Source organism: Cucurbita pepo, chromosome 2 (assembly GCF_057944985.1).
Source record: "Cucurbita pepo subsp. pepo isolate OVF chromosome 2, ASM5794498v1, whole genome shotgun sequence".
NCBI classification, from domain to species: Eukaryota; Viridiplantae; Streptophyta; class Magnoliopsida; order Cucurbitales; family Cucurbitaceae; genus Cucurbita; species Cucurbita pepo.
The window spans coordinates 4,780,771-4,805,719 of record NC_141799.1 but is presented as its reverse complement, the minus strand read 5'-3'; the positions used below and the strand labels follow the sequence as shown (position 1 = coordinate 4,805,719).

General features: G+C 36.8%; 4 protein-coding genes across 5 annotated transcripts; 3 read left to right on the top strand and 1 right to left on the bottom strand.

Moving 5' to 3' along the window:
• The first annotated feature begins 2,953 nt into the window (after positions 1-2,953).
• Positions 2,954-5,583, top strand: LOC111789267 (septum-promoting GTP-binding protein 1). The gene is made up of 6 exons (XM_023669985.2): positions 2,954-3,470; positions 3,563-3,683; positions 3,755-3,851; positions 3,940-3,979; positions 4,850-4,933; positions 5,011-5,583. The coding sequence occupies exons 1-6, from the start codon at positions 3,042-3,044 to the stop codon at positions 5,173-5,175; spliced, it is 936 nt and encodes a 311-aa protein (XP_023525753.2). The 5' UTR covers positions 2,954-3,041; the 3' UTR covers positions 5,176-5,583.
• A 134-nt stretch (positions 5,584-5,717) lies between these two features.
• LOC111789266 (uncharacterized) lies at positions 5,718-8,914 on the top strand. Of its 2 annotated transcripts, XR_015420037.1 has the most exons (3): positions 5,718-6,003; positions 6,666-8,180; positions 8,508-8,914. XR_015420037.1 is itself a non-coding variant. In XM_023669984.2 (2 exons), the coding sequence occupies exon 2, from the start codon at positions 6,832-6,834 to the stop codon at positions 7,822-7,824; it is 993 nt and encodes a 330-aa protein (XP_023525752.2). In that variant the 5' UTR covers positions 5,718-6,003; positions 6,666-6,831; the 3' UTR covers positions 7,825-8,311. The 2 variants fall into 2 exon arrangements, 1 of the variants encoding a protein (XP_023525752.2); XM_023669984.2 differs by lacking the exon at positions 8,508-8,914 and having other exon boundaries at positions 6,666-8,311.
• Positions 8,915-12,071: 3,157 nt separating this feature from the next.
• LOC111788804 (tryptophan synthase beta chain 1) lies at positions 12,072-15,704 on the top strand. The gene is made up of 5 exons (XM_023669321.2): positions 12,072-12,472; positions 13,207-13,563; positions 14,172-14,614; positions 14,713-14,807; positions 15,194-15,704. The coding sequence occupies exons 1-5, from the start codon at positions 12,128-12,130 to the stop codon at positions 15,367-15,369; spliced, it is 1,416 nt and encodes a 471-aa protein (XP_023525089.2). The 5' UTR covers positions 12,072-12,127; the 3' UTR covers positions 15,370-15,704.
• A 1,079-nt stretch (positions 15,705-16,783) lies between these two features.
• LOC111788855 (glucose-6-phosphate/phosphate translocator 1, chloroplastic) lies at positions 16,784-20,270 on the bottom strand. Its single transcript, XM_023669412.2, has 5 exons — positions 19,216-20,270; positions 18,661-18,886; positions 18,205-18,427; positions 17,492-17,705; positions 16,784-17,205 (listed from the first exon to the last, which is right to left on the bottom strand). The coding sequence occupies exons 1-5, from the start codon at positions 19,729-19,731 to the stop codon at positions 17,194-17,196; spliced, it is 1,191 nt and encodes a 396-aa protein (XP_023525180.2). The 5' UTR covers positions 19,732-20,270; the 3' UTR covers positions 16,784-17,193.
• Between the last annotated feature and the right edge of the window lie 4,679 nt (positions 20,271-24,949).

The following is a 24,949-nucleotide window of genomic DNA, read 5'->3' as shown; positions in this document are numbered from 1 at the left end:
AATATCTGCTAGCGGTGGATCTGAGTCGTTACACGTCTATTTGTTCTCTCGACTTCATAAGCTGACCTTAGCGGTAAATCATACCCATAGAATCAAAATAATATATTTATTTGAATTAAACTGCATTAACAAAACAAAATTAGCGTTTACCTTAGTCGTAAAAGCGACATCGAGCGACCCCTCGGTCACATGGAGGAGTATAATATCACCCATTAATACAAATATGATATCATATGAAATTAATAAATTTTAATTTTATTGGAAATGATATATTCAAAGCATGCAACTTTTTATTTCTTTATTTCTTTTTCACCTTTATTCTAAAAGCATCATAATCATATATTCCTTAATCTAGATCCACTAATTAACATAATGCCCTTTTTAATTAATTTTAAAATATATTAAATTACAAATCTCTATCTCTGACATCTGAGTAAATGAGGTACTGAGAATAAGTGACGCACAGTCGCCAAATCCATACGCAACGAGATTTGAAATTGACTTGACTCACTTAGTGCTGAGAGTGAGTGACGCACAATCGCCAAATCTATGGCAAGAAAAGGCGACTGTGACATCGCCCATTATTTAGTGGACGAAAAAAAAGATTAAAAAAAAAGGTGTGGCTTTCTATTTTATGAAAAACGTTACCTAATTAAAAAAAATATATAAATTAAATTTTTTTAAAAATATTAATAAAGTTCTAAATTGTAAAAAAACACGTTTTGAAAATAATTAAAAACGACTATAATGCAACGGAAAAAACATATATTTAATTTTAAATGATATTTATAAATCTTCAAATAAATTAAAACACTAAAATAATATATTTACGTGTACTTAAAAAAATAATAAAATATTTAAATGTTTCAAAAAAATAAAATAATATATTTACGAGGCAGCTTTGTTGGTCCACTCAACAAGATCAGGAAATGCCACGTCATTTCATTGGGAACTGTAAACTCTTTAATAATTTTCTTAGGTTTTTATTTTATTTTCTTTTAATATAATATTATTTAAAAAGTATATAAAATTTAATAAATATACTACTTTTGTCTTTTACTAATTAAAATATGTATCACATGATATTATAAATTAGTAATTATACAAAATTTATAAATTAATTAATAATAATTTGTATTAAACTTAAATTATATATATATATATATATATATATATATATATATATTTATTTATTTATATATATAGTGTTTAATTTCTTGGACTATAATATAATATATTTTTTATTTTTTTTATTTTACATTTAATATGTTTAATTATTCGAGAACTTTAAAAATTCTTAAATCTATTAAACACAAAATTCAATCGGGAATAAAATAAACACAATTCATTAGGTAAATGGCTATCAATCGAGAGGAATTTAAACTATTTTAAGTGTTGGTTAATAGATTCATAAGTTTGTAATATCGATAAATTTATGGTATTAACTCCACTAATTTAACGTTTATATTGCATCATAATTCATAACTACATTGTGAGCGTTAATTCATAACATACATTATAAGCGTTTAATTTAGAGTCTTTCATAAAATTTTATGATATATGAAATGACTAAAATATTTTAACGATGTTGGTCATCGACAACCACGGTGTAAACACTACTGAGTACCATCTATAACGACAACAATCACTTAAGGACGGTTGTCAATGACAATTTTTGGCGATTGATAACCATTTCTCATAATCAACAACCATTTTCAGTGATCGACTTCAACTCCAACAACCATTTTCAGTGATAATCGATAATAGTCACTTACAGTAACTCTAGTTTTGGTCCGTTAAGTTATAGATAAAAAAAAATAATAATAGTTCTAAACGTTCTTATAATAATAATTATAATAAATAAAAAAAACTTTAAAAAATGTTTTTTTTTTTAAGAACCATTCAAATTATAAGGAGAAATTAGGAGAGTATGAAAAAATGGAAACGACAAGACAACGAAATTGATGGGTTGTGTCAGCCGGTGTGTTTCGGACATGCACTTGCACGGTGTCGCGCTCGCAATCCATCGACGTTGACCCAAACGTCGCCTTTCGCGTGTCGCCGACCAACATTGGAAGCCGCCGATTTGGACTATCTCAAACACCACCCAATTTTTTTCTTCAATTTTTTCATTCTTTTAAGGTTTAATTATAAAATACAAAAATTAGATGAGCCACGTCTTGTTCATTAACATCTCCAAAATATTTAGCAATTATGATAAAATGTTATTAAAATATCATATCGTGTGTATGTAAAGAATAATTGATTGGATATGGACAATTTTAATAAGATTTTATTCTTGAATAAGAATTCATTTATTTATTTGTTTCGTCTATTTTAATTCCTTTATTACCCCTGGTTGGTATTGAGGGATAGAGGAAGCTTCGTTCGTCGTGTATTAAAGGAAAAGAACATAAAAAAAAAAAAAAATCAAACCACCAAATAAGAGAGAATAAAAACTTGGGTTGAAACCCGAGTAGAAAAATGATACATGAATAAACTGAGACCACCGTCCAAATAACAAAGATTCCTAGGATAGCTAAGAAAGATTTAAAGAGAAATGAAAGATACTACCTATGCTGACATGATACACCTTCCTTTTCAGTGGCTCAATCATAGGAACTCAATGGTTAAACGTGATTTACTTGGAGTAATTCTATGTTTGGTAATCTCTTATAAATTTTTCTATGATACATGTGAGCGAGAACAAAGAACGTTGAAATAACTCGTGTTGGTCTGTGGAGATAGTCTTCAAAGTATACAACGAAGTGTCAGGGTCATTAGGTGTCGTATCCATACAACTCAAGAAAACTAGAATTAATTATAAACGTAGCTAATATTAATATTTACTTATCTATATTTTAGATTAAAAAATTAGATTTAATGTTTAAAATTTAAGAAAATTTGAAGAAATAAATATGGATATATAAAAAAGAAACAAGAACAAAAACCGGGTCAACTGTTCGTTGTTGTTGTTGCTGGTCGAGTCTCGTACTTTAGCTTCATTGAAATTTCTTGGGAAGAGCGCCAAATGCCCACAAATGCACCACATCGACAAATCCAACGCCGCGGCCACTGAAATCAATGGCGAAAACAAGAACAAACGCCGCCATCTCCCTTCGCTTTTCACCTCCAAACTGAACAATGAAGCCGCCGCCGCCGCCATGACCAAGCTATGCCGGAGACTCGTCCGGTGGAGGCTCATCGAACGGATCTCCTTTGTCCGTCACTTCTTCCGCTTCATCTGGGATCGGGTTTTCGCTTGTTCTTCCGCAAGAACCCCCAAAAAGTATCGCCGCTTCTCCCATCGGTCCCCACCGGCTGCCGCGGATGGTGGATCGTCGCCGGAGTATCCGACGACTAGCGGCGGGTTTGATTCCGATTCCGATTCTGATTTCGATTCCGCGGAGTTGGTTCCTCTCAAGATTAGCCTCTTGGGGGATTGCCAGATTGGGAAAACAAGCTTCGTGGTAAATTTTTCTCTCTAATTTCTAACTTCCCCTGCTTTTTTCTCTCTCTTTTTCTAATCCTTTTGTTTGTTTGTTCATTTAATCTCGATTAGGTCAAGTATGTGGGCGATGAACAGGAGAGAAATAGCTTACAGATGAGCGGAATAAACCTAATGAACAAAACACTCAGTATCCAAAATGCTCTGATTTCGTTCAGTATTTGGGATGTCAAAGGTAAATTTAATCTTCCCCGGTTTCTTGAAGATTTCTGAAGAAAAATTTCTAATACGAGTAGTTCGATGAAGGTGATAGCAGTTCACAAGATCAACTTCCGTTGGCCTGCAAAGATGCTGTGGCGATCTTGTTCATGTTCGATCTTACAAGTCGTCGAACTCTAAACAGGTCTATTTCGTTCAAAATCTTGTTGTTCTTGCTTGAAATGGGAAATTTGAGTTCATTTTTGGTTCGATTTTGTGTTTGATCTTTGCAGTATTGTTGATTGGTATACAGAAGCGAGGAAATGGAACCAGGTAAAGTATTTGATTCCATTTTTAGCCATTGATTTCTTTCCTTCTACTGAATTCTGTCATTAAGATGCTTTTATTGCTAATGATGAGCAGTAAGTGTTTGATAAAAGTCCTGTGAGAATTTATGAGAAAGGGATGTGAGGCTTTTCTTTTAGCTTTTGAATTTGTGAACCTCTGAATGATGACTTCTTCTTCACCTAACTTGTTTGTGAAGAAAATGGTTTGGGATTACTTGTTAGGAGATGTTTCGGATATCGTTCGCTTTCTATATTTGGATTGTAAAAGAAAAACTGGTCATAAATTCTGAGTTCGTCTACGTTGAGCTCGTGAGTTTGTTTATACGTCTATGTTGTTCTTCGGTTCGGTTTAGGAATCGAAGCTTATGTTCTGTACGTGAGTTTGTTTATCATAGGCTACATGAACCATATTTCATAAACTTGAAACTTGTTGAACTCGTGAAATGTAACCACCAATCCACCGCTAGCAAATATTGTCCTCTTTGGACTTTCCCTTCCGGGGTTCCCCCATTTCCCTCTCTAACCAATGTGGTACCTCACAATCCACCACCCTTGGGGGCCCAACGTCCTCGCTGACACACTACTCGGTGTATGACTTTGATACAATTTGTAATAGCCCAAACCCATCACTAGTTGTCGTCTTTGGACTTTCCCTTCCGGGCTTCCCCTTTAGGTTTTAGTACACGTTTGCTAGGAAGAGGTTTCCACACCCTTATTAGGAATGCTTCGTTCTCCTCTCCAACCGATGTGGGATCTCACATGAAACCTCTTATAAGTCAATTCGTAAGACATGCTTTTCAAAGCCAACTACCGAACAGCCTCGAGTAATTCATGGGTCGACTCTTGTTTATTGCAGACAGCCATTCCCATCCTGATAGGAACCAAATTTGATGACTTTGTTAGACTTCCTCCAGATTTGCAGTGGACAATTGTGAGTCAGGTAAATCCTAATCAATTTTCTGTGTCTTTTTGTTTGTTCATCAAACTCTTCTCTGATTGTTGATTTTGTGTTCATAGGCAAGAGCTTATGCACGAGTCATGAAGGCTACTCTGTTCTTCTCGAGCTCCGTTCACAACATCAATGTCAATAAGATCTTCAAGTTCATCGCCGCCAAGCTCTTCGACGTCCCATGGTCTGTCGAGCGGAATCTCACCATTGGAGAGCCAATCGTCGACTTCTAACTTTCGTTACATTCGACCTGATTTCGATGTACATACGATACGACAGAATCAATCCGACTTTCTTTTTACTCAATGACAGAGCACATTTGCTTGCGTTAAAGGGATGGTATGAAAAGGCAGTACTAAAAGATTCTGGTGGCGCAAACTATTCTTAACTTTTGGGAGACACAATCCAAGGAGGAAGCAACACAACTGTCATGTCCAACTTCCATGTGATTTGGTGTCTTGGAAGTTAGCATATGTTTTTTTTTTCTTCTTGAAGCTAACCCGAAAGCGAACGATATTTGATGACATTTAGTTAGTCGGGTCTGTATAGATTGACATTATGAGATTGAACTCGAGGTATTTTTAAGGTATAAATTTGCTAAAACTATAGGTTACATTAGGAGGTCACGACCTTCGTGTGAAGTCGAGCTTTTATCTTTGAATGAGGGATGTGGTGTTACTACGTTAGTCATTCATATATGAATTATAAATTTAGTTCGTGAGATTTGGTGGGGTGTACATCCAACCCGACAATTCGGACCATACCCAACCCGAACTAGGCCATTACAGTTCGTACTAGGCCATTTATAAGTAAGAAATAAGAGAATTTTTTATTGGGCTTAATAGACGTCGGCCCAAAAAAAGAAAGTGGCAGAAGCCCAAGGTTTCTGGTCCAAACAACACAACCAAGTCTCAAAATATCGCCTAAACCCTCGCCGTTCTGATTTTCCCGCCATTGGGCATTTTGCTATGACGACCCAAGGCTTAACGTGGAGCCACTGAACCATCAAGGACTCGTTGCTGCTGTTTCGCTCTCATTCTTATTTCTCCGCCATTCAACCGGTAAGCTTACTGTTCTTTCGCTCTTTTCCGGCCACAATTTTCCAGTGGTATTGTGTTCATTGCTATTAGGAATAACGAGCTCTTCGATTGCACTACAGAATTGAGAAATGTTGTTGTTCTGTAAAGGAATGGAGGTGTTGGAAATCGTTGCGAACATCTAGGATGAATGTGAGGATTATTTTATTTGGATTTAGTTGCGCACATGAGAAATTTGTTTTGTGTATGGTCTATCGTGTTTGTTCAAGGCATGTTGCCTATGATTGTGTGTTAGATGTTTTGATCATGTTTGTTTGTTCAAGGCATGTTGCCTATGATCATGTATCAGATGTTTCGATCATGTTTGTTTAGGATGTGTTGTTTATGGCTGCATGACTCTTCCAAATTCCTTTTACTTGCTTTCTTGTTAGATAGACTTTTACTGTTATTGTTGTATCAATACGAGAGTGTACTACTAGTCATCAAAATCATGTCTACACCTGTTAGGGCTAAATGTCTCAAAATGTACTATAGGAGATATGATTAGTTGTCAATTCTTCTTATCCCGATTGTATGCTATCAAAGTTGTGGTCGTTTCTTTTTCGCTTTTAGCATATAACATTGATTTGTTTCAAATTGTTTTCAACGCATTTCTTTGCTCACGTTTTATAAAACATTTCATCCAGGCTCGATCATACGTCAAGGTTGTCCGCAAAGTCCGACTTCCATACAGCTGACTTGTTTGTCGGGTTAGAACAGGTGCTGCACAATCGTTGTCCCACTACTACAAGAGTGCGATTGTGACTAGTGGTATCAAAGTCGAGTCGGCTCCTTGAATCGTTGTACACAAATATGTCCACCCCAAAACAATTGGGCAAGTCCCAGACTGACCGATTGGTAAAGATTGAAGATCAATTACTCTACTCGAATGAAGTTCTTGATAGAATGAAGCTTTTGGAGTCTTGCATGAATGAGATTGCTACTAAAGCTGACAAGATCAACGAGATGACATGCCGCCTTGAAGCAATGTCTGTCCGAGAATTAATGATTAGGGTTGAAACCCTAGAAGAAAAGGCCGCAACGGTTGGTGGTTTCGAGTATGGGGATAGCTCGACAGACTTTGTTGCCCGAATGGAAGAACGCATCGAGGACTTAAACGATAATCAACAAACAATTGTTCAGATGGTCTCAGAAATGTCTAAAGGTCTGAGAGCAACCATTGGAGTGGTCAAGGCTGAAGTGGCGGATTTGAACACCAAACTAAACGTCACCATGAGAGCAGTAGGGAACCAAACCCCAGTTGGGGGTGTAATCCAATACATCAAGCTAAAAGTCCCAGAGCCCAAGCCCTTCTGTGGGGATCGAGATGCCAAGGCTTTAGAGAACTTTATCTTTGACTTCGAACAGTACTTTCGAGCTACAAATACCGTGGTAGAAGAAATGAAGGTCACAGTGGCAACAATGTATCTAGCCGACTATGCAAAGTTGTGGTGGAGATCCAAGTACATGGACATTCAAGATGGTCGATGTACTGTGGACACTTGGGAGAGCTTAAAACAAGAACTCCGCTCTAAGTTCATCCCACACAATATCGAGACAATTGCAAGAAGGAAATTAACGGAGCTGAGGCATACTAACAATATCCTAGACTACGTTAAGCAGTTTTCTGAGATTATGTTAGATATTCATGATATGTCTGAAACAGACAAGGTCTTCTATTTTGTTAATGGGCTGAAGCCGTGGGCGAAAACCAAGCTCTATGAACAAAGAGTTCAAGACCTTTCTACAGCCTATCTTACAGCCGAACATCTGTTTGATCTTAGGTCGATCAATCCCAATACATAAGGAGGAACTAGACTTCCACAAGTGGAGGTAATAACACGTCGGGAAAGTTAGGAGAAGTGACAGAATGACGCTTTTATGTTCGGTATGACTTTTTGATAATTTACTTCATTCCATACTTCCATGGTTTCATCTTTTGGTGTGATGTAGTGGCCAGCAAACTCCTATTTATGGTCTATCATACATATCTTAATGTTCTAATGTGTTCCCTTTGTGATTCCCTGAGATTATATTGCTGAATGATTCTCAACATATTTGATTATCTTTGCTATTTGAATGAGTAAGCTGAAAAAGAGGAGTGGCAGGCATTCCTACTCATCATCCGCCCTGCAGCAACCAACATGCTGTCATCACTTCAGGTAATCTGTCGTTTACTTGCACGGTCACATACAGTAATGCAACTAATTGTTAATTCTTTTTATCCTGTTATATGCTATCAATACCAATGTTGTCTCTTATTTGTTTGTTATTCTATGACATTGCTATCAAAATGTTTTTCAAAATCTCTCGGTCCCTTTTCTAAGACTTTTTTTGAAAAAACGATGTTGTTCATGTCAATGATGGCCCGGGTTTGAGTTGGTTAACTTACTAGTTAGTGAGAATAAGTGGTACACAATTATTTTACAAAATCCGTGAAAGTGCAATTGTGACGCCATGCTACCAAAATGGTTTTCTTCTCTTCACAGGTGAAATTACTCTTGGGATGGTATGTCTTGCTTTGGTCAAGCTTCCCCTCTATAGGGCCATGTCGTGTTCACCTGGTATCAACGTACCTAAGATTTAATATTTCTTTGGTAATCAAGTGTAGTATGGTTGGATTATTCATGCCCGAAAAACTTAGGCTTAGGGTTAGGCCATTTGTGGGATTTGACATTCCATGCTTTTATCATTTATACTCGAAACAATCTGAGATGGAATTGGTTCGATACCAGTTAGTTGATGTCTAATTAGTTTCTTCTCAAATAGATGGACGTTATGACCTCTTACAAACCAATCATTTGGTTTATTATAACCCGGAAAATTGGAGAGACGGCCCAAAAAATGAATCCCATCCAAATAATAATTTTGTTAGGATAAACTCAAAAGGTTTTCGGTTCCGACTATTCAAATAGTTTGGATATAGTTTCGATTTTGTTTCCAATTTCGACCTTTTCTCTATGCTATGAATTTGGTTCTTATAAATCCGTCTTTTGCTTAATCTCAAAAAACTTTACAATAAAGGCTTGGACTGGAGCATTGGGTACGAGAACCGGTTATTCCATTCTTTATGTAAACTCGACAAGGATTATTGGATACCCTGGTAAAAGTACCAACTTTTTTTTATAATATCGTACCCGTATATTTCTCGACTATTTTTTAGATATATTTCTTTCTTTTAAATACATTTATCTGTTTTTATTATAATTTTATTTTTATAATCAATTTATAATCGTGTGTTAAATTAGCTCAATCAATTATTACTAATAGACTTAAAATTAATTCTCCAATTTCTACTCTAAACTAGCTTACAAATTTTTTAAATTAATGAAAATCGAATAAAAAAAAAGATTTTTTTTCTCTTTAAAAATTTACTAATTTAAAATAATTGAGTATTTATTAAAATTGAAATATTAATCTATTGAATAATTTTGATTAATTTATTCCATAAAAATTATAGTTCTTCGTTATCAATTAATTTTTTAGATTAAATTAAATATAACCTGAAATGTATTTATTAAATTGGATCCAAATATAAAGGCTAAATTAAACTTTTAAAATTATATAAATTAAATTTAAATAAATTTATAAACGGTTTTTTTCAACGAAAAAAATGTTATTAGACAAAATTATATGTTTATCGTTAAGTTAAATAAATTTAAATTTTATTTCTAATCAAATTCTAAAATATTTATTACGTAATAATTCAAAAGTTTTAAGAGACTAATTTTTTATTTTAATAAATAAAATTTAAAAAATGCCTAAAATTTATATAATTGGCCTGTCCACAGCTTAAAATTGGTCAAAATTCAGCCACGTAGGCAGCTGTCTTCAACCACGTAGGCAGCCGCTTTTATTAAATAAATTGCTGACTGTAATGGGTCCCACTGCTAAAACGAAAGAATAATAAATGAAATAGCAGTAAATAGAAAGATATTTATGATAAAAAGACAAATATCTAAATATTTGTCTATTATAAGGTAGATTTCCATACAAAAGACTAGTTACTTACAAATGTAGAGTTGTCTTAGCTGATCTGGCTTGAAGTCTGATAAGTTCGGACCCTCTCTGAAAGAGTAGTATGAACTATGCATGCTCTGTGGGCTCTACATGTGTTGTGTTTCGTGATTGCTTGACGTGTATTATGTTATAAGTTGTACCACAAAATAATTATGTTATGTATGGATCTTGTTGTGAACTCGATGTTGTATGTTACATGAAACCTCTGTATATTATGTCACACGCTGTGCTAATACGTTCACTTCATGTTTTATGAGAAACGGTTGAGTCACGTATGTTATGAGGATTTCATGCATTTTGTATGTCATGTACATCAAGATACTTCTCTATTAGGATTAGTATGAACGTGTACATCAGGATACTTCCCCTACGACTTTTTCGGCTGTGTGAGTGAGTTGAAGACTAGGTCCAAGGGTACGTATACGAGCCTGCCTGTAGGTTCATGTGTGCGTGCATGAGTCGTGTGTAGAGAAGTATTACACATCCAATTTGACTTGGATTAGAACGTAGAGACCAAGACCGTGATGTTTTGTGAAAGGATAGGTCTCAATATGATTGTATTTCCTGACTATTTTTAAATACTCAAGCCACGTGCTACTTCTTTTTCAAGCAAAGGTAAGACGCCTTTATACGGATGACGATGTTGTTGTAGCCCTTAAATCCATGACATCGTTTATGCATATATGTTTTTAAATGGATTTCTATAACTATTAGATCTGTAAATATAGTAGCGAATTTATTTAAAAATAGGTTAATAAAATTTTTCTTTTTACTGGATAGAGGTCAAAGTTTAAATTTTCATACCTCATATTAATTATTACTCGTAATAAAATTGATTAGTGGTCCCTAAACTTAATAACTTCTCGAAGAATCTAGAAGAGCGGATCATGAATTTTTAAAAGTTTTAAAAGCGTTACGAGCCTCTTTACAACTAAACGAGACAAATTTTATATATTTGGGTTTATTAAGAGCAAAGGTAATTATTTTATTTTCCAAGAATTTAAATTTTGCAGCTAAATTTGATATTTAAGCCTAAACGACGTCGTTTATAAACGGACAAGAAATAAGACAAAGATGCAGACAATAATAAAAGAAAACTGACAACCACAAAAAACAAGAAAAAAAAAACTATTTTATTTTTTATATTTAGCCCCTCATATTATTTTTAATTTTTTTTATCTTTCTTTTTAAATATATTATTTTAACAATAAATACAATAAAAGATTTATACTAATACTTGAATTATGTTTAAATTGATTATTAATATAATTTAAGAAACGAAAAACTTATACTTGAGTGTAATTTAAACGAGGTCGATACTCTTGATGTAAAAATAAATTTTTTATTATTAATTTACTTAATTGAAGCTTTTATCATAGACTTAAATTTTAACCGCCAATAATTTAATGAGCTAAATTAATAAAATATTTTTTATTTATCTCTAAAATATTCTTAAATTTTTAAATTTTTTTATAATAATATATTAAACTTTTGAACAAAATTAAAAAGAGATTAAAATTTTAAAATATGCCAAATTAACTTGAAATAAAAATCATTAATATTTTGTTTTTATTTTAGGGAATGCTATTAGTTTATAATGAAGGAATACTCTCTCCATTGGTACGAGACATTCTGGGAAGTTCAAATCAAAGTCATGAGAGCTTATACTCAAAGTGGACAATATCATACTATTGTTGAAAGTCGTGTTTGTTTAACATGTTATTAGAGCTAAACATCAGACGATTTGGGAGCGGTCCCACATCGATTGGAGGAAGAAAAGAGTGTCAGCGAGGACGCTAAGCCCGAAAGGGAGGTGGATTGTGATGTCCCAGATTGGTTGGGGAGGAGAACACTCGTGGGTTCGTCTAAGGAGTAAGAATATTTTTTAATTAAAAAAATTTATAGATAATTTTAAAGTTTTTAAAAAGGGTTAAAAATAATTTTTAAATAATTAAAAAAAGGTAAAAGTTATATATTTTTGGGACAAAATTTCCGTATTATAAATTGTTGGAAAAACCTAACGAAGTAAAAATATAAAAACACAAATCTCTCGTTCTTGCTTTCTCTCTCGCCCTCTTTCCCTCTAGAAATGGTTGCCTCTGTGGAGCTTAGCTGCAAAATCCTCACCATTCCGCCGTCATCTTCTCATTCAAATTCCAAGATTTCTTCTTCTTTCTCTCGATTTCCGGTTCATTTCCGGCGATTTTTGCCCAATTCATCTCCGGTTTTCCGGTCGTGTGCCGTCACCTGCACTTTGACTAGGGAGACGTCTCTAGCAATGGAGGACAATAAAACCCAGAATCTGGGGCAGAGACCCGATTCCTTTGGGCGTTTTGGGCGTTTTGGGGGGAAGTATGTGCCCGAGACCCTAATGCATGCTCTTGCCGAGCTCGAAACCGCTTTCCATTCTCTTTCTGGAGACCAAGAATTTCAGGTTTTGGGGAATTTTGTTTTGATTTGATTTGTGAACCGTATTCTTTTTAAGATTATTTGTTTTACTTGTTGTGATGGGTGAAGTCTTGTTTAGTGAATCTCATTTGGTTTTACTTAACCAATTGATTGTTGTTTGAGGATTTTGAATCTCATGAATGCTTATTTGATGAATAGGTTTAAGTGATAATGATTTCATAATTGATTGCTTTTTCTGGGATGGAATTCATTGGACTCTATTTGTTGCTTGAGGGATAATTGATGAAATGGAGTTTATTCGTCTGAGGATTGAGAATCTTGTGAGTGCTTGTTGTTTGAGTTTAGTTGTATTCTTGTTTGGTAGATTTGAATGAAAATGATTCTTCAATTAACTAATATTTTCTGGGAATGAAGTGTATTTATTGACAAACAGGAGGTTGTTTCTATGTAGTGTGGGTTTTAGAATCAATGTGGATTTTGACAAGGAAAAAGGGAACAATGTGCTCGAAGATTAGCATGATTCTTTCTTAACTATTGTGTTGATTTATGTTTAACTCTTTGATAAACTTAAAGAATTGAAACTTTTCTTTGTGAAGAACTTTTTTCATGTAAAATCATCACGTATGTGGATATTATTTTGGAAGAGAAGGCTTAGAGATAGTTATTAATTCCATGTTTAGAAATTCAGTAGTTTTTTTTAATAGGATGTCTAACAAAAGATTGTTTGTTCTTTTTTTACATTCTCTTTTTTATCATCAGAAAGAGCTGGATGGTATTTTGAGAGACTACGTCGGGAGAGCGAGCCCTCTATACTTTGCAGAGAGGTTGACTGAGCACTACAGACGTCCCAATGGTGAGGGGCCTCATATTTTCTTGAAGAGAGAAGATCTTAACCACACAGGGGCTCACAAGATTAATAACGCCGTTGCTCAAGCTTTGCTTGCTAAGCGTTTGGGAAAGAAACGGATTATAGCTGAAACAGGAGCAGGTCAGCATGGTGTTGCAACTGCTACTGTTTGTGCTAGGTTTGGACTAGAATGTATCATCTACATGGGCGCCCAAGACATGGAAAGACAAGCTCTCAATGTGTTCAGAATGCGGCTTCTTGGGGCCGAGGTTTGTCCGTTACAATTTTTGTTGTTTTTCTCCATTATTAATTTGCAGCCTTTGATTTGGAGGACTCTAATTTCATCATCCAAACTGTTATGATCAATTTGCACCTTCAAAACTGTGAATATCTTATTTCTGTTGAAGAATTAAGGTCCTCGAGACGTCTGTGTCCCGTGCCTATTTAGGATCCCTCTAGTTTTTCTCTGATTTCATTGCTAGTTATCACTCCCTTAACCAATGAATCAAACTTTCCCTGACTCGCATCCTTAGTATGAATTTGATTTGAAGTGCATCTTATTTAGTCGAGGAAGCTGTGCGGCATGTACCGTTATTTGTTACCTAAGCTTTCCATCATTGTTGGTAGAGAAAGTTTTGCAACATGGTGACAATGTTTATATTTTTTCCAAGAATTTTCATGACGTTTAGCATTAAAAGGTCTATCCTAACAACGAATCCACAGTTGGAACCCATCCAAGGTGCCTGATGATGCCTCGTATACTTGTAGTACTGCCTTATATGGTTTAAATAACTTCTCTTTCTTGTTGGGTCGATAGTCCTTGGCTATTTACATCTGAAAATGATCAATCAAATTATATATTATGCTTCCCTTGCAGGTTAGGCCAGTTCATTCTGGTACTGCCACACTGAAAGATGCTACTTCAGAAGCTATAAGGGATTGGGTGACTAATGTAGAGACTACCCATTATATCTTGGGATCTGTTGCTGGGCCCCATCCATATCCCATGATGGTTAGAGATTTTCATGCAGTGATTGGTAAAGAAACAAGACAACAGGCCTTGGAGAAGTGGGGAGGGAAGCCTGATGTTCTAGTGGCCTGTGTTGGAGGAGGTTCGAACGCTATGGGACTATTTCATGAGTTTGTTAATGACGAAGATGTTAGGTTGGTTGGTGTCGAGGCTGCAGGTTTTGGCGTGGATAGTGGTAAGCATGCAGCAACTCTGACCAAAGGGGAAATCGGAGTTCTACATGGAGCCATGAGTTATTTACTACAGGATGACGATGGTCAAATAATTGAACCTCATTCGATCAGTGCAGGGTAGGGGATATACGCAATCTTCTCGCTATGAGGTTAGCCTTTTGTTCCAGCTTGCTCCTTTCTAGTTTAATGCATGTTATCTTCTTTGTCGTCTGCAGTTTGGATTACCCTGGGGTTGGACCAGAGCATAGTTATTTGAAGGATGCAGGTCGTGCCGAGTACTACAGTGTCACTGATGACGAAGCACTGGAAGGTACTGGATTGCCATTATTCGTTTCTGGGTATTTTTTTGTTAGATGTCACCCATATATTGTAAAGTTCTCTTTTTATTCTTGAAACTACACTATTCATTTAGGTAAACGTATCGATAGTCATCAATTACAATCACTTTTCTCTGCTCTGTTCAATATGTTTCTTTCTTTCTTTTCGGGCTCAGTTTTGTGAACCGTGGTTCGGCATATGCTCAAAACCAAATATCTTGGTTCGTTTTAAGGTTTTTCTGATGAGAAATTATCTGTTCTTTCATGAAGTTTCCAATAACATTTGTGCCAATATATCGACGGTTGTCAATCTCGCTTTTGTCTATTGTTCTCCTGATCATTAGAGATATTAAATTCACAATCTGGCTTGTGACTGCAGCTTTCAAGAGATTGTCACGGTTGGAGGGCATAATCCCAGCTCTGGAGACATCTCATGCTCTGGCTTATCTCGAGAAGCTGTGCCCGACCCTAGCGGACGGAACAAAGGTCGTGCTTAACTGCAGTGGCAGAGGTGATAAGGATGTTCACACAGCGATCAAGCATTTGCAAGTTTGATATATAACAATGTTGCTGCCAGTAGTAGCAAGACTAAAGGTTATCCATCATCTTCCTTTCTTGGTAGAAGCTTAAGTCTTAATTGAGTTGCTTTCCAATATGAGATCTGAGTTTGAAGACAATAAAGCATACCTTAAATGCCGTAGTTTCCATACAAGTTTGGATTTAGATACACAGATTCTGGCAAAAGAAAAAAAATCCGAGAGCTCTTGTGAGGATATATATAGATTTTACTATTTCTGGATCTTATTAGACACTTGCCTATGCAGTTTTAATAAATACTAGTCTGTGTTTGCGTTTGGATCACTATGCTGTATAAAGATTGTGCTTTGTTATGATCCTCATCTACACTGACATGTTTGATCTCTTGATGTTTGAACTTGGTTTCTAGTTGGTCTTTATCGTTGAAGTTTCAGATGTGACATGTTTGATCTCTTGATGTTTGAACTTGGTTTCTAGTTGGTCTTTGTCGTTCAAAATTAGGCGAGCTTCGGAAAAAATAGGAGTAAACAAAATAAGAAGTTTGGATAAAGACAGTTGCAGCGGATGATCGAGATTATTCTGAAGAAAGCCTGAGGGCACTGTTCCTAACCGCTCTTGCACATGATCTTTTCGCTTCCTTCCTTATTTCACTTATGCCTTAGGACAACCTATTTTACGGGTTTCTCAGGCTGTCGTCAGCTCGTGTCGTAAGGTGTTGTGTTAAGTTTCGCAACGAGCACAACTCTCGTGTTTAGTTGCCAACCGTTGAGGTTGGAACCTTGAACAGACTGCCGATGATAAGCTAGAGGAAGGTGAGGATGACGTCAAGTCATCATACCCCTTATGCCCTAGGCGACACATGCTACAATGGCCGGGACAAAGGGTCGTGATACTGTGAGGGTGAGCTAACTCTAAAAACTCATCCGACGTCAAGTCATCATACACCTTATGTCCTAGGCGACACACGTGCTACAATGGCCGGGACAAAGGGTCGTGATCCCACGAGGGTGAGCTAACTCTAAAACCCATCCTTAGTTCGAATTGTAGGTTGCAACTCACTTGCATGAAGCCATCGCCGGTCAGTCATATGACGGTGAATTCATTCCTGGGCCTTGTACACACTGCCCGTCACACTATGGGGACTGGCCATGCCCAAAGAGCTCTTCCCTTTCAAATCTTGCTTTCACCCCCTAACATTCGTAGTCTACTTTGTTTTTAGTGCGCATTTTTAGCCTCTACCTTAGGTAAAGTTGCCGATTAAAAATCACTACTTATATATGAGTCATCTAATATTTTAACCAAAATCTTTCATAGACCGAGCTAGTAACAACAACAACAACGTTAGAATCCAAGTATTGATTAGACTAAGCTAAGCTACCTAAATATCGAGCACGAAAAGGGGCAAAGCCAAGGCTAATTATGTTGAAGGGAATAATCCAAAGAAGATGCTTTGTGAACACAACACACCATGTGAATCTTTAAAGCAAAAGAAGAAACAACTTTATGATTCATAATGAAAAAAAAAGACAAGACAAGCTCTTGTCTTGTCATTATTCTCTATTACAAACCATTTCCCCTCTCCCCTATCCATTCCTCTTCCCTTCCCCTCCCCTCCCCTCCCCTCCCCTCCCCTCATCTTCTCCAACAAAATGCTTAATAATCCTAAACCTTATTCATATCTACACCAAAAAAGCTTATACGTTCCGAAACGAACCTCCTCTTTGGCTCTCTCTTTCCCTTTATTCATTTTATTTTCTCGCCTCGAAGGTAATATGAGACACACACCACCCTCTTCGATACGCTATTGTAAACCTAAGTCCGTGGTTCTTTCATTTTCTCTCCTCATTGCTTTGCCTGCAAACACACGAAACCATTTGGTCAGTCAGCTCATTGTGGCATACTCCACAGCTTTGATGCAGATGAAAAGAATCGATCAAAGATTTTCGAGAAGTTTTAAGCGAACACAAACGTCCAGTTCAAGAAATTATACGTCAAATAACGAGTTCTAATATCTTCTTTTCGTGAACACAAAAACCTTATCTTATCCTAACACAATAAGTATGGACCAATCCATTATCTTCAAGCCCCAAACTATTTTATGATGAAATGATAGTAATCAAGGAGGAGCAAACGGACTCACCTGCGAGTATATAAAGGTTCCGAGAATCGCAATGGCAGCTCCAAGAGCATTCACTGGCTGCACAGGCGTGCGGAAGATGATGATGGAAGAAACGATGACAGATATACGTTTCATGGTGTTTCCGACGCTGAACGTCAAGGGAGAAATCTCGTCCAAGGACATGTAAGACACTTGGTTATAGAGATGGTAGAATATACTTTGTGCTGCTACCCACCTATATTTCATTCAATTACAAAATTAAGTAAACAGAAGACAATCAAAACAATAAAATCATGCAATGCAACAAAAAATAAGCATAAAGTTAATACTCGAGAAACCAAGACGAGAATCGATCATGTCAAGAACATCATGAAACTCGCTAACGAGTCAAAAATTGCCAAGCTTATCATGAAATTCGCTAGTAGTGGTCTCTGGTTTAATCTAGTTAGGTAAATCATTTCGACAAATTATTGTTCGAACAACCATCAGGACGTTCCCGTGCACGAAATTGACAAAGAACTAAACCACATAAGCAAGACATTCCCAGAATTAATCAGTATGGTTTCCTTTGATCAAGAACAGCTCAATCATATCATTCTAATATATTACTTTAACCAAATCAAATATTCATCGTACGGGCGATTAGATATCGAGAAAATATGAACAAATTAGATCAACTGTTAGTGCATAACTTCCCGAACGACGACAACGAATAAATAAGTAAACCGAATTACCAAACAAAATGAGGTCCGATTTGAGATATGGCTGTTTTCCATCCAGCAGCCCATAACTGAGGCCCCTCCACAGCAAATGCAAATGGTGTAAGGATTAGCAAAGATAAAATCGATAAACATGCATAGTAGTTCATCCCGCTAACGGATTTTCCCTTCATGCCCCTCTTCGAAAATATGTTACGGAATACGAATGCCAAGTTCGATATCATGGCACCCATGAAACCTGAAGGGATAAAACCATAAGAACAAAATTACATAACTCCAAGGAGATATGAAGCAGAGTTAAGATAAAGAAAGCAGCCCAAACGATGAAACATTCGAAACGCAATTATATCCGTTTGATACAAACTCAAACTTCAAGCACGAGTGCGTGGTTAATGTGATATTAGATATCAAACTTACTAAAACTTCACATAACAAGTATACTTCTAATAATGAGATGTTGATTTTCCTTACCCGTCATGTTAAAGTTGAGCTCGGTCACAGCAGCAAGAGCGCATCCACCAATAATTGGGAGGAGCGACAAGTAGACAGGAAGCGGGAAGGTCTCGCCCAACAAGAACCTCGAAACCAATACACTAAAAGCAGGTTCACCACTCTTGATGATGTGAGTGAATGAAACAGCAACCTTTGACATACTCACGGTCGCTGCAACATGTCCAATTGTATGGGCAATAGCAACCTTAAAACAAACAACAACAACAACATCAACATCGACAGATACAAACGTTACGATTATCGAAAACGAACAACTCAGAAGAATCTCTAGTCTATCCTCAATCTATTCGAATGAAAATAGACACTAAAAGTGCTATGATATACAGATAATTTCAACTATGGTAGATATGTTCTTCCATTGTAATTGCTTTGTTTATCTAACTCTTCTTATCCTCAGCCAAGAAATTAACTCATTCAAACATCACAACATAACAAATAAGAAACTTCTATCCCTTTTGTCTTCTTTATCAAAGGTTTCACATCACAAACCAAACAAATCTTAGTTCAACTTACAGGGAACAAAGACTTCCAGAACTCCAAATCGGTTTTAGGCGTCTCTGCAATTCTTGTCATCCATGAGATCAACATGATCAGAGATCCAGCGGCTAGGGACAGAGTCGAAGTCAGCCATGGAAACGGGTAAGCGTTCAAAACCTTCTTGTTATAGATATTGAAGACCACGTTCAAAGCCCACCATAGAGCGAAGTATGATCCTATTTTCAACTTCTTGGCGGCCTCTGAAGGGGTCGGAGTCTGCGGCAACTCAAAGCTCGACTCGATCGGCTGCGATCGCTCAGCCTCGTAAGCTTCGCATTTGATCAAATTAACTTTACGAACTCCCAGTGGTCCAAATTTCTCAAGCGATGAAACATGTACAGGTTTATGAACAGAAACAGCGGAGTTTCGAGGTTTTTGTAGCGGAAGTGGAGGAAGAAACGAGGATCGCTGAGAGGGAACGGAGATTTTGGGCCGAATAACAACATTCTGGCAAATGATAGCCCTAGGAGATTGTTTCACCGCGCAGATCATGGTAGAAATCCAGATGGGTATCACGAATTTCCAATGAAAAACACAACAAATCAACAATCGATCTTCTGGGTTCGATCAATAAGATGAACAAAACAAAGAAAAGGGTACAAAAACAAGAACTCAAAGATCAAAAAAATCAAGAGCCGTCAAACGAACAGGTATTGCACAAATCTAAAAGAACAAAGAAGCAATGACAGTAGAATCCAAGAAGCCCTTAAAAAAAGTGATAAAAACGGAGGACCCAGAAACAGGAACAAGCAAGAAAGTGGTGTTGAAGGGGAATATTATAAAGAGATGGAACAAAAACCAAACGAGAGGGCGAGAATGTTAAGGAGGGTGTGTGGAAATTAGTATTATTTAGAAAACCCACAAAAGAATTTGTTGTTTAAGAGCGATGAGGTGAGTGGGGGAGCTGAGAAATAGGTTAATCTGTGGGGAGTTTGTAAAGGGAGTTTGAATTTGAGAGAAGATCGCGGTAACCATGTGACTTTTCGGATCGATATTCATAGCAAAAAGGTGGTGCTTCAGTTTTTTGTATTGGAAAGTAGCCATTGGAAAGCTTTGTTTTCTTACGATTCATCAAGGCTTGCCCCCACGTTGTTCCTTGCCCTCTTCTCCCTTGTTGGTAGGGTGCATGTAGTCTTGTTGAGAAATTTTTTTTGACCAACCCACAATTCGGGTGGGTAGAGTGGTAACCCAACTCAACAGAAAATTTTCACGACACAACTCAACTCCAAAATTTTAGTTTTAGTGGTTAAATTGGTAACCGACCATTTCACAGTCCAATCCAACCCTCAAATCGAAAATTTCACAGTCCAATCCAACCCTCTATTTTTGAGTTAGCTTTAAAAAATATATATATTTTAAAATTTTTTATTTATCATGAAACTAAAAGAAAATTAAAATATCGACACTCATTAAAATTATGAAATAACCTGACCTTGACTAAGTTAGGGGTAGAGATGATAAAGTTAAAGAATCCTAAACTATTAGAAAAAAAAAAAAAATATATATATATATAGTGATATAATAATGTTGCAATAATAAATATATTAGAATTTAGAATTATTGTTTCTAGGTTAGAGAATCCTAAATTATTAGAATATATATATATATATATATATAAATTGTGATATAATAATATTGCAACGAATAGATAACACTCGGGTGTAATTGTTTTAAGTTAGGACAAAATACCACTTTGGCAAACGTATCATTAAATGTAAATTTATTAGTTTTTTATATATTTTTATTTGGTTTGGGTCAACTCGAGCATTTTGTCTCATGAACCCAAAACCAAACGAGTCAATCCAGATTCAGAAAAATGAACCAAAACCAACCAAAAGGCTAATCCAACTCGAAAAGTTAATTCAACCCAACCCAATCCATATAGTTTGGGTTGGGTTGGTTCGAGTCGAGTTGAATGTACACTCTACTTGTTTGAATACTCTAATCTCTCCTAATATTCAATATATTATTTTTTTATAAGGAATTTAAAAAAAAAAAATTAAAAATATATATTTTATTTTTTTATTAAAATATACACACTTTTTTAAAAAAAAAAAAAAAAAAAAAAAAAAAAAATATATATATATATATATATATATATATATATTTTAATTTAAATAAAAAGTTTTATCCATATTTATTTTGGAAACATATCCGAGCATATTTATTGAATGGAAATTATTATTAATTTACCAATTTTGGAAAGAAATAAAATAAATAAATTCTTATTTTGCTTTCAATAAAATAAAAAAATATTCAATTGGAGGATACATCATTTTTTATACTTTCGACTAAAAGTTAAAAATTCGAACCTCTCAATTTCCTTACGTTGTTGAATTCATGAAATAAATATCGTGACCTGAAATATGTGTCCTAACGTCCTTATATGAGCATATAATTAAGTGGTAGATGACAAAATAACAGTATTAAAAATGTCAATTGGTCCAGATATTTATTACCATTTCAAGAGTAATTAGCTAAATCTCTTTAAATATAATTTCATAAAATAAATACCATTATTTATTTCCATGATTATTTATTTTTTATTTGGGTTTAGGAAATAACATTCCTATTTTTTTAGTATTAACATTTTAAAAATATTTCAATGCAAAGTTAAAATATACATTAAAAGAAATTAAACTATGTTATACGATATCTCGACTCCGTGATCTCCCTTGCAACTTTTGTGCCAAGCAAACGGATAACGGATGATGCTATGATTGGCTTTGACTGCATCATGCTCTAAATTTCAGAAGGAAAGGTAAAACGGGAAGTCATAGTAATAAGGATCGTGGTGTCCCACAAGCTTCAATTGGACTTATTATATGATTCAAGACCAAGAAGATTCAACGAGCGTTAATTTTTTGTTTACAAAATTGGATAGGCTCGATTCAAACTCCCTTTTACGTGTTTAAGCTGACTTAGAGTGAGAGATGACCCTTTAGAACTTTAGAAGTGGTACATTTGCAAGGTTGAACTGGAGCGTGAGGTTGCCATAAATAGCACTTGATTGATAAGTGATAACTTTGTTAGCCTTGGTGAGGACATTCTAAACACCCACTAGGGTGGAAAAAGACTAGTGATGAGAAAATACGACACTTCAGTTTTGTAACAGTTCAACCTTACTACTAGCAAATATTATCTGTTTTGGTCTGTTACGTATCGTTGTCAGTCTCACACTTTTAAAACAAATATTCTAGGGAGAGGTTTCCACACGCTTAGAAGGAATGTTTTGCAGATATTGTTCGCTTTGGCTCATTACGCATTGCCATCAGCCTCACGATTTTAAAACGAATCTGTTAGGGAGAGGTTTCGACACCCTTATAAGAAATGCTTAATAGATATTGTCCACTCTGATCCGTTATGTATCGCCGTCAGCCTCACGGTTTTAAGACGAATCTGCTAGGGAGAGGTTTCCACACCCTTATAAGGAATGTTTCGTTCCCCTCTCCAATCGATGTGGGATCTCACAATCCACCCCCTTAGGGACCAAGTGTCCATGCTAGCATACCACCCGATATCTCGCTTTATATCATTTGTAATAGCCAAAGCCCACCGCTAGCAGACATTGTCCATTTTGGCCCGTTACGTATCACCATCAACCTCATGTTTTAAAACACCTATGCTAGGGAGATGTTTCCACATCCAGGAATACTTCGTTCCCTTCTCCAACCGACGTGGGATCTCACAATCCACCCCCTTGAGGGCCCAATGTCCTCGCTGGCGCACAGTCCGATATCTTGCTCGGATACCATTTGTAACAGCCAAAGTCAACTGTTATCAGATATTGTCCACTTTGATCAGTCACGTATCACCGTCAGCCTCACGGTTTTAAACCGCGTCTCCTAAGGAGAAGTTTCCACACCTCTATAAGAAATGTTTTGTTCCCCTCTCCAACCGAAGTGAGAACTCACAGATTCTCTTTGTAAAAAGCTCTATCACTTAACAACCTCATCAAACGACTCTATTCATGAATCATCTTCAGACTCCTTAGAGCCTAAAGAACAGTGGAGGATTATTTGGAAGTAGAAAGCTATTCCTAGAGATAAAATTTGTCCGTGAAAAGTCACTAACAATTCAATCCCCACTAAAATAAATATTCAAAGAAGAGAGATCAACACTAACACCACCCTTTGTTTGTTTTTCAGGGATAAGGAGTCTAGTGTCACGGTCATGCTCGTCCAGGGCGTGTTGCCCATGGCCGCATGCCCATGACAAGCTAAACCCTTGTCATGTCTTTTCATTCTAGTGTTTTTCTTTTTGTAATTCTAGAGCGTACGACGCCTCAAAAATATCATGTCTAGGCCTGCCAGACATAAAATGGCTCAGAATGTACTATAGGAGATATGACTAGTTGTCAACTTTTCCCTACCCAAGGTTATATATTCTAAGCCGTTTGTCTTTCTCTTGCTTGCTTATATAACGTCTCTTTCCAAAATCTCTCTTTCTAAAATCTCTCTCTCTTCGTTTTCTAAAACCTTCTTTTAAAACCGAGGCTAGAGACTCGATCATACGTCGCTTGGCCGTAGGCGACGCAAGAACAAATTGGCTTAGCTCACTTGTCGTTGGAAAGTGAGTGCCGCATGTCACAATCTGCAATATGATTGTGACCCGTGTAAGTCATCGAGGACGATGACTAAGTTAAGTGGGGGAGAATGTCACAACCTTACTATGAAGAGAGTAGGTTGTGACCCTCACGCCATGACAAGCAAAGGGGTGTCCCTCAAGAGACGCCCATCCGGCCGTATGCGGGCCAACGTAGAAGAATGCCATGATGCGATCGAGGAGGACGATGCATCATCCAACACACCACCACGCAAAGTGGGTATTGAAGACATGTTGAGACACAAGCATAACAGAGACATCAGCATAGACATGAAGGACAAGATAGGCTTGTCAAAGGGCCGGGTAGGGCCCCGGGCCTTAACCTCAAAAGTCGAGGTTTCGGAAGGAATTTGGTCATGCGGTTTGGGAGTTAAGTCCGTCCATATGAAATATGAATGCTCGCCAAGTTTGGTGTCAATCGGACATTGGACGGACAATGCACGACACCGTATGACACCTCACGAAAATCATGTCTACTCCTGGTAGAATGAAAATGGCTCAAAATGTACTATAGGGGGTACCATGGTGTTAGCTCTCCACCACCCCTGGGCCCTGTGGCCTAAGTGAGCTACCCTGTGGCACATACGTGTGTCACAGTGTGGGCGAGCGTGCCGAGACGAGTGTCTCGGGCGACTTCCTTTGAAATGGGTTTTTAATGGACAGTACCGGACGGCACGGGTGTGCCGGTATTGCGCCCTAGCCCGCGTGTTGGAGGTTGCTACATACACCCGCTATCCGGTACGGTATCCGTAAATGACTCGGCATGGGCACGGGAGGGCCTATGCCTCGATAGAACCCGGATGGATGGATGTTCGGGAAGCCCCGATGAGATGAACAACACGCGGGCCCATTCTCGATGGCACGACCAAACGAGTTATGATGGACGACGACATCCCGAGACTCGGGATGGCGTCAAGACATATGGACCCCGTCGATGGGGATCGAGATGGCAAGATGAGATGCGACGTTGTATTGAGAGACCTTGGCCCGAGTAGAGGCAAGGTCGAGCCGAATGAGTTGGCCTAGCGTAGAGGCAAGTCGGATGTGTCGTAGACGATTGAACATACACGCGCAGGCAGCGTGTGTGGTTGAACAAGCTTGGATT